The following is a 9,695-nucleotide window of genomic DNA, read 5'->3' on the forward strand; positions in this document are numbered from 1 at the left end:
GAATTGTTAAATAATCCAGGAAAAGTCCTCCTAAGTCCAAGGACAAGATTACAGCAGGAAATGCAGCTCAAAAGAATCACCTGGAAGGAAAAAAACTGCGATTTCAAGTAAAACTACCAGCTGTATTTTTCAGTTATTACAAGAAGCAAGTATCAAAACCACTTTCACCGGAAAATGTGGGCAGATATCTTTAAGTATGCCCCAGTGTGAAATGATTCCAGTTGAATGGATTTGTAGAAGAATAGCAACTGGTTCTTTGCTCAAAAGAAACCTGGCATCAAGGAAGGATGTAAGTTTGCCCACCTAAAGTAGAGATGTTTTGCAAAGATGATGCCAGTTATGACCCACAATGGCCCAAGGAGCGCTGGTTGCTGCAGACTTTTGTTTTGCTGGATATCACAAGATAGGCCACACTGAAGTGAGTACTATGAGTCGTGCCACACAGGGCATTTCTGAAATACTGGACAGATTTTGGATGCCCCAGAACTGCATACTCATTGATATGATGGTTGAATTTGGTGTTGATATGTTCACCAAAGAAATTGTTTTTTCTGATGGTATTGATCATGATTCCTGGAGATTCTGGCCATTGGAAGATCGAACGAAGCCAGCAGAAAGACAAGCTGTCATATCGTGACCTTAAGTGGTTCCTGATGGTAAACATTTGAATGGGTGAGAAAGAGAGTAGAGGAACTTCTGAAATCAGTCAGTGCAAAGCTGTCCTACTGATGGGCTCAACCTCTGATCTCTCTCACTATGAAAAAATCAAGGCAGTGAGGAAAATTTCATGTGAACTTTGGGTAACATCTGCCCACAAAGGACCAGATGAAACTCTGAAGATTAAAGCCTAATATAAAGGAGATGGCATTCCTACTATATTGATAGCAGTGACGGGCAGAAGCAATGGTTTGGGATCTGCTGTCTGGAAACACTATATATCCAGTGAGGAGCTGTCCCCTACCACAACACACTGGGGCACTCAGGGTTTATGGTCTTCTTTTCATGTACCCAGTGGTCTTGGCTGTTCAACTGTACTTTCTTTTCTTGTTGTGTATTGTCAAGTTGAATCCAACTAGCACAGGAGGACATTGCTCCTTCTTCTCCAGAAGAGCATTTGGTGGATTCGAACCTCGTGCCGTCTGGATTGCAACACAGCTTCTTGCCACTAGGCCACCAGAGCTCCCTTCAACCGTATTTTCTCCAGAAGGATCAGCTCAGTTTGCTGCTCAGATATTTGGATTAAACAATCATTTGGCGTGGGCCAAACTGGGAGCAAGTATAATAAAACTACATTTATTTCCTTTAAGCTGGTTGACAAGAAAATCATAGAATCCGTTTCATAACAACTTTGTGGAGAAATTACAGATTCTTAGTGTAGGGTTGTGTGTGTGTGTGTGTGTGTGTGTGTGTGTGTGTTTGCGCACACGTGGGAGGGATAAATCATGTAAGGTGTAAAGATTCTAAGAGAAAACAAAATTAACTGAATAATGAAAAAAGAGACAAAGTATGGGCATGTCTTGGTGGGTGTGCAGTATACACATAGAAGGTGTGTTTTGCACATCACATACTGTTGTTACGTGCTGTCAAGTCATCTGTGACTCATAGCAACCCGGTGTATAATAGCTCTGAATCCTGTCATATCCTGAGCAAGTCTCATTGTCTCTGACACATCTACCCCCATTACCCAGTTACTTTGTCATTCCATCTGACCCACGTTCTTCCTCTCCTGCATTGTCCCTCCACCCTTCCAAGCATGATGTCCTTCATCAAGGACTGGTCCTTCCTGGCAACATGCCCAAATTATCACTTGAAAAAAGAGAAAATGTGGAGAAATTCACAAGCTTGTGGATGTGTTGTATTTATATCATAAAATATATATGGATGTTTGAGAGGGAAACCAGTTTGTTCTCCCACTTTCACTCAGACCACGATGGCGGGAAAGGAGTAGATGTTGTACAGGTCAAAGCGGTTGATGATGCCATGCGGTCAGCTAGGACTCGTAGATCCTGTGAACAGCAGGTAGGGTCCTTGCCCTGTGCTGCACCGTCTTCGTCCGACAGGCTCCAGGCTTAGGCATCGTGTTGGTCTGCCTCCTTGAAGAGCCTCTCCTGACCTTTCCCACCATGATACCTTTTTCCAAGGACTGTCCATTCCTGACAACATGGCCAAAATATGTGTGACAAAGTTCCTCCATCCTTGCCTGTAAGGGGAGTGCTGGCTGACGGACTTGTTCATTGTTTTGGCAGTCCTTGGGGTATTGGAGGACTTTTTCTTGGGGAGGGGGTTGCTTGATAGTGTTGCTCAAATCATAAGTATTTTGATGGATTTTTAAATTGTTTTTTGCATTTCTGAGAAGGCTTCTCTGCTCATGGAGTTACCTTTCCCTTAGTTCTGCCCATTTTTGCTTCATGTGTTCAGGGGTGTCTCTTGTGAACAGCAGTTCCATCCATTCTGACAGTCTCTGCCTTTTGATGAAGCTTTTGCTCCACTGGCACTGAATTACTGCCAGGGTTAGTTGGGTCTACTTCTTCATTACTTGCTTTCTGCTTATCCACTCTGTTCTTTTTTTCCTGCTGCCTTTCATGTGACTGACTATTTTTCCATGTATCACTTCCATTTTTCTCTTAGCTTCTTAGCTGTGTCTCTGTTTCTGTATAGGGGTTGCTCTATGGATTTTTGCAGGACACAAGATGACAGTGGGAGGCACTTCCAGGAGTGCAGACCAGGCCCCAGCAGCTGCTCAGGAGGGATTTGGATCTCTACTTTCTCATTGCCCCTTTTGTTTTGTAGAGTAGCCTACCATGGCCGACCAGAGGCAGCGCTCTCTCTCCACCTCTGGAGAATCCCTGTACCACGTGCTGGGGCTGGACAAGAACGCCACATCTGATGACATTAAAAAGTCCTATCGGTAAGATTGGAGCCCTGGGGGTACAGTGGTCAGCACACTGCTGGTAACTGAAAGGTCAGCTGTTCCAACTCGCCAGCCACTCTACAGGAGAAAGGGGTGACGTTCTTCTTCCTTAGAAGTGTACCCTGTGGGGCAGCTCTGCTCTGCCCCGCAGGATCCCTGCAAGTCAGAATCAGTGTGGTCCCCGTGGCTTGGTTTCAGTGGCAGGGTTTCTGCTTGTTGTCAGTAGTGACTTACCTCCCCCCACCTCACCAGGGACCACATGTGCCTCTGGTATAGACTGGTCTTTTTCAACAAAGACCACTCCCCTCATGTTTGTCCAACTCATGTTCAGTTACACGTTTATCTATATAATGTGCTTCTCATAGTCTAAAAGGGTTGTATTGTTTGTATTTTCTTGGCAGTGATATAAAGTCACCTTTTATAGATGTACCCATCCTCTTAAGTAGAATGGCTACTTCTACAGGAATACAGGTTTTGAGCTTGTGTGGAGACCCGGCTGTGCACAGCACTGGCAAGCTTTCAATGACTGCCTGCCCTAGAACTTCAGCACGGGTACAGCTTACTCTGCTGTAGCTACTGCTGAACATGAATTTAGCATTTAGGTTCTTAACATGAGCTGTGGACACTGTCCCTGGGCTCAGACCCTGCAGACAGCACCCCTGCTGTGCCCTCACTCCTGCTCGTGGGGCCTCAGGGAGCGGAGAGTCACAGTGGGGCGGGTCTTGCCTGCTGGACATTTGCTGCTATGGTCCCTGCAGGCCATGCCAGGTAGCTGCTGCTCCTGCAGCCAGGGCTGCCCTGTGTTTGTCACCCCATAGGCCTCTTGGGCAGTGAGGGTCATTTTGTGAAAAGCTGGGAAGCATATGCTAGTAACGGGTAAGTGTTTCCTTTCACTAGACCTGCTCACTGTGGTGCTGAAACTCCAGACCAAGTTTAAAACCAGGAGATGGTTTTGGTTTGTAGGAAACTTGCCTTGAAGTATCACCCTGACAAGAACCCAGATAACCCAGAGGCAGCCGACAAGTTCAAGGAGATCAACAACGCCCATGCCATCCTCACCGATGCCACGAAAAGGAACATCTATGACAAGTACGGCTCCCTGGGCCTCTATGTAGCCGAGCAGTTTGGCGAGGAGAATGTGAACACCTACTTTGTGCTGTCCAGTTGGTGGGCCAAGGTGAGGGCCATGGTGTGGAGACAGCCCTGGGACAGGGGGCCCAGCACTGGGGTGAGCCGGGGGGCGGCAGCTTGGGCTGACTAGGAAGGACACTTTGTCATTTTGTGTCACAGGGCAAACACACTTGGGTCCTGGCTTCAGAATCATTTCACCTATTGTTGTGTGCCATTCAGTCAGAACCAACCCACAGCTGGTTTTCAGAGTCAGTGAATCACAAGGGAGGAGATGTCCCATCTTTCTCCAGAAGAGCTGCTGGTGGATTCGAACCATGTACCTTCGAGTTGGCAGCAAAGCTAGGCCACCAGAGCTCCCTCCTGCTCTTCTTTCTTTCATTAGCTCTTCTTTTAAAGCACTTTAGCTTATCAGACACGCTTGCTCTCTGCACAGGCTGGGACAATCCGGCCACTAGCTGCACACCCACACTCATTGCCTGTCTTGCCCTTGCAAACAACCCTGTTCTTTAAGTGACTCCGCCTTTCTGCCTTGCCTGCCCTTCTGGGAGTTCTTCCCTGGAAATGGCTTGCAAAGGTGGCCCTTCACTCACACTGTCCTCAGGTGGGGGACAGTCTGAAGGAGGCCCCCAACCTTTTCTGCTCCCCCACAGGCCCTCTTCGTCTTCTGTGGCCTCCTCACCTGCTGCTACTGTTGCTGCTGCCTGTGCTGCTGTTTCAACTGCTGCTGTGGCAAGTGCAAGCCGAGGCCGCCCGAGGGCGAGGAGGCTGAGGTGTACGTGTCTCCGGAGGACCTGGAGGCACAGCTGCAGTCAGACGAGAGGGGTGAGTGCATGCGCCCAAGCGGCTGGCCTGAGTGTGTGGGGCGTCCGAAGGAGCCCTGAGTGCGTCCCCTGTCTCATCAAACAGGAGGGCACTGAGCCTGTGCGGGCGTGTTTGTGGTGGCGGCTGGCGAGTGTGCGGACGCCGGAGGTAAACGCGGACTCGCCCAGCGGTCCCCGCTGAGACCGTGTGCAGCCGTGCGAGGGCCAGGCTGGGCAGCGGGTGGGCTGGCGGGGACCGAAGCCTCCGGGCGAGCGAGCGTAGGGCTCGTGGTCGCTGGCCTGTGGCCGCCTGGCCACAGAATGTGGGCTCCAGAGCAGCAGGAGGCCAGCCCCGGGCAGCCACATGTGCTCAGCCCTGCATTTGCTTTTCAGAGGCTGCAGGCACGCCCATCGTGATCCAGCCTGCGTCTGCCACGGAGACCACCCAGCTGACAGCCGACTCCCACCCCAGCTACCATACCGACGGGTTTAACTAAGTCAGCAGCAGCTGCGAGTAGACCGAGTGGCCAGCGGCCACCTCCACCTAGAACCTGGACTGTAGGTGCAGAGCGCGGGCGCCCTGGCGGGGAGGGCAGCGCTGCCTGGGGGCTGCACCCTCCTTCCGCCGAGGGCCAGCCCAGCCTGCCCACTGTCCCCTCACTCGTGACGTGCGTAGCATGCAGTATTTAAAGCAGTTCCGCTACGGTCTCTTCCTTTTTGTCCTTTTTAATAGCATGTATGGGGTGATGTTCATGTCTGTCCGTGTCGTGGGTGCCCCCCAGCCCCGCAGTGGCACCCAGGCCTTCTGTGTGCTGGAACCAGCTTAGAGCCCAGCCTGGCCCTGGCAGTACGCCTCCTCGCAGGCCTGTACCCTCGTCTGGCTCCAGGCGGCAGCATCTAGGCCACGGTTTGCACAGAACCTGCTCACCTTTGTTTACGGCACCTGTGGTCTGGTTCCCATGGTGAAATCACATGGAAAGCATAGAAAGAGCCCCTTTTGATGTCGAAACCAAATTCTTGGCCCTGTGTTTGTGGCTTAGCTTTTGTGTCTCGGTAACTCCGAGGTTCCTGTCCCTCCCAGTGTCCTTCCGCCTGTGCTATGTCTCCCACCCTCCTCACTCTCATCAGCAGCTGTCCACGGCTGGGCAGTTGGGCAGCAGCCACATTCCGTGCTCCCCGCACACTTGCACTCCACATTCCGCCCAAGCTCCTGCCCCTTCTGAGTTTTGCATCTTCAAGGCACACAGTGCTTAGGCCAGCCCAGCTCACATATTTGGGTGGATTGAGCCCAGAAGAAGAAGGCGGGCTCCCATGGCTCCTGAACAGCATGGTGTGTGAACTGTTGGAAAGCCTGTGTTTTCTAAGGGATAGCCTGGCCTGCAAAGAGTCATAAGAGCGTAACTGGAGTTTGCGATGTGCTCTAGCCACCCTGGAAAGACCAGGAAGGACTGCATCTCCCTGTACTCCTCGCCTGAAGCCACCTGCCTGCCCACCCAAAGACCCATGAGGCTTAAATCACTCCAACCACAAGTGGCCAAAGAGACAAGACGAAGGGAAGACAGCGGGCCTCGTGCCACAGCGCCTCAACATGACCTGGGCTGTGCACACCCAACAAGGGTGCACTGGTATATCCTTGCTACTTGATTTTGACTCATTAAAATGATCTTGAAGACTTGATGAGAAGGAAGATGTTCACTTAGCACAGTCCAGTCAATTCAGGCCTCCTGAGGAGGATACGAAGCTGGAGGCATGCTGGGCTCCTGGAGACCAGGGGGACTATGTTAATTCTCTGTGCCAATCCCAAACCACCACCAAAAGAATCTGGCTTCAGATGCATGCGTAACAAGCCCGTGGACATCTCTTCGAAGTATTTGTCCCCAGATGACTGAGAACCAGGTTCTGAATGGACTTGAGTTCTGTGTGAGGTAGAAAGCCGCACTGCAGCTGAGTTGTAGGGAAAGTGGGGGGTCTGTACCAGGGGGTCCCAGCCCTGTGGGGTCTGGATCATGCCTCTCTCCCTGCCCTTATCCATGTCTGCCCTGCCCGGTCCTACCCACTGGCAGCTCTGGCGGGAACCCAGCCCTTTTCTCATGTGTCAAAGTGTGCCCCCATCAGTCCCATCCACGCTCCTTAGTGCTCCCATCTTTTATGAGAGCAGGCGTGGAGCGTGTTGGCCCAGGCCCTTCTCTGTAGAATTTGTAAAAACTCAATAAATGATGATGACGGTGGCTTGCTTTTATTGTTTGGGGCGCCAGCATCTAGGACCGCACTGGGAGGTCTGCAGTGACCATGGGCCTGAGCTCCCTCCCACCTGCTGCCACTCTGCTGAGTTGTAGGCACAGTGCCAGGAGCCATTCACCCGAAGCCAGGCCAGCAGGGGCTGCTGGATGGAGCTCTAGTCATGTCTATTATCACAGATGGTTCTGTTGTTGGAGCTGTGGGCTGTTGCCCAGGAAATATCAGGTACCCAGAGGGTGGCCAGAATAGCGTGCACATGTCCCCAGGGCTAGCCTGCCTGGAGACATGGCTCTTGGGAGCTCCTGCTGCTCAGAGCGTCAGCAACCATCCTGGTCTTATCTGTCACTGCCCAGTGTTCCAGCCCTGGGTTCTGATGTCAAGCTCACACCCAGCGCCCACCCAGACACCTGGGAGCTGTTAGTGGGAGAAGAACCACAGCCAGGCTGACAAGAGTCATCACTCAAGTGACCTTGAGTGTCACTCAGGGCAGGGGGCCTGTTCCCTCTTAGCTGGTACAGGGTGGTCTGGGAGGTACCCTCCAAGCAGAAGAAGAATACTGCCAGCTTGGATTGCACGGGGTGGTCACTCCACAGAAAGGGGTACAAGTGCCAGGTGGGGAGGACAGAGGGAGCCTCTGGGAGAGCTGGGAGCCTGCAAACGTGAGCCAGTCTGATCTGTTCCCCTTTCTGGCTTGTCTCCCTGTGGACTGTGCTGTCCGGGAGAATCATGGATGTGCCCACATGCCCACAGGTGCACCACAGCTTTGCTTCCTGCGTGTAGGAAGGGGCAGGACATGGCCTCCAGTTGACCAAGGTGGCCAGTGTCTCCTGGCAGCCCTGCTTCTCCTCCAGCTGGCTTTAGTTATGGCAGTGCTCATACTACAAAGCTGTGGTGCTCAAGGACCACCGTGTCCACACCAGGGTTTCTGCTGCAATTTCCTGGCCCACATGTGGCAAAACTGTCTCCCTTCAAGCCTTAAGTCTGATTTTTCAAGATCAGATACATCCAGTGACCAAAGCTGATACTGTAGGATGCAATGAGGAATGAAAGGTTGTGAAAATCCAGGAAGACAGCCTGAGTCTGTGCTGGCCTGGAAAGGTCCCTGACACCACTAGAAGGACGCAGAACTAAGTCCTGTAACCTCCTCTGATGGTCTGTGATGGGGTGTTTACATTGAAATACATGGCCAGGTTGTTGCCAAAATTGTACTGCCCCTGGTGCAGGCATCCATCAAACTGACCTGAGTCTGCGAGACTGGAAGACACCAAGCAACACTGTAGGCCCGGTCTTTATCCTGAATGTCTCCTGCAGACAGACCTCTGCCCAACAGCACACTCTGGACAGCCAACTTGAGGTGTGAGGCGTCACTCCCAGCCCGGCACTTAAGTTTTAACTTTCCTGTGACAGACCCTGCCCAAAGCACTGGGCCCTCACTTCCTGACCTGTCATCCTTTCCTCTCCATGTCATCTTCCCTCAGCACAGGGAGGTCTCATGGTCTGCATGGCTCTGGCCAACATAATGGCAGCCAGCTTAGTACCACTGTGCCTACCCGGCTGACCACTGTCTCAGCTCCTTGTGCATCTAATTGCACTCTGCTGTCCTGATTTGTGGTGACCATTCACTGAGTGTGGTTCTGAGCAGGCCATACGATTCTGAACCTCTGTGTGTGATGGCCGGTGTCCTGTATGAGCCTCTTGGAGCCTGAGAGCGCCCTGCTGCAGGGCGAGCCCAGCTGGCCTTTCCATCAGCACCACCTACATGACAGGCCCTATCTCTGCGGTCAGCAAGGGAGAGGACCAGTGCTTAGACCACCGGAGTCCCTCTGGCTGTCTTCAGCACAGGGTAGGCCTCTAGTTCTGCTGAGTGTCATCCAGGGAGGAGCACGCTGCCCAGCCTCCCCCCAGGTCCTTGTGAGGAAATGTCCTCAGTAAAGCAGCCCTTTGGACTTGGCATGGTGGGCAGAGATGGGAGCTGGCCAAGCATTACACTGAGGGGCTTTAAAAATGACTGTTGAAAACATTGAGGCGGCACAAAACCACAAGGATTACAAGACACTAAGAAGGTCCCTACAGTGCTGATGGCCGCCCGTCCCTCTCCCCAGTCACTGCCCTAACTTGGCCCTGTCGGAGTCATCTAACTGCTACTGCCCAGTCTTGCGCTGTGTGAATGGTGCTGTCAGCAGTGTGGCAGCCAGTCTCAAAATGAGACCAGGGGTTTTCAGAGTTGATCTTGGCTCCTAGACCACTGCCTCCCACCTCCTGCTTGCCTGCCCCCCTGCTGGCCCCTGGCTGCTCACCTCCATGGATTTCATGGCCCCCAAGCGCTCTGTCTACTCCCCTCCTGAAGCCTCTGCTCCAACCTAGACCCCTCTTCCTGCCGCTGATGCAGGGCCTCAATGTGTACGTCCTGCCCTCCCAGTGCAGCCTGGCCGCACACCAGAAGTGCAGTGATGGGGTGAGGCGTGTCCAGCCAGCTTCCCCTGCCCCACATTTGCGGCCTATGAACAGAGAACTCCCTCCGGCTTAGCGCAATCTGGTGCTTTTCTTACAGTGTGGTCTTCTGAATTGTCCTATCAGGTTCGTTCTTTTCAGTATTTTATAGTACGAAGTTCTTG

At 52.3% G+C, this 9,695-nt stretch overlaps 1 protein-coding gene and 1 pseudogene across 1 annotated transcript; both read left to right on the forward strand.

The window, feature by feature from the left end:
- On the forward strand, positions 1–1,343 carry LOC102843064 (annotated as a pseudogene).
- A 1,458-nt stretch (positions 1,344–2,801) lies between these two features.
- DNAJC5 (DnaJ (Hsp40) homolog, subfamily C, member 5) lies at positions 2,802–5,339 on the forward strand. The gene is made up of 4 exons (XM_006896902.1): positions 2,802–2,908; positions 3,875–4,088; positions 4,693–4,864; positions 5,236–5,339. The coding sequence occupies exons 1-4, from the start codon at positions 2,802–2,804 to the stop codon at positions 5,337–5,339; spliced, it is 597 nt and encodes a 198-aa protein (XP_006896964.1).
- The last annotated feature ends 4,356 nt before the right edge of the window (positions 5,340–9,695 follow it).

The sequence above is a fragment of the Elephantulus edwardii genome, unplaced genomic scaffold (assembly GCF_000299155.1).
Source record: "Elephantulus edwardii isolate Elephantulus edwardi_28Jun2011 unplaced genomic scaffold, EleEdw1.0 scaffold00193, whole genome shotgun sequence".
NCBI classification, from domain to species: Eukaryota; Metazoa; Chordata; class Mammalia; order Macroscelidea; family Macroscelididae; genus Elephantulus; species Elephantulus edwardii.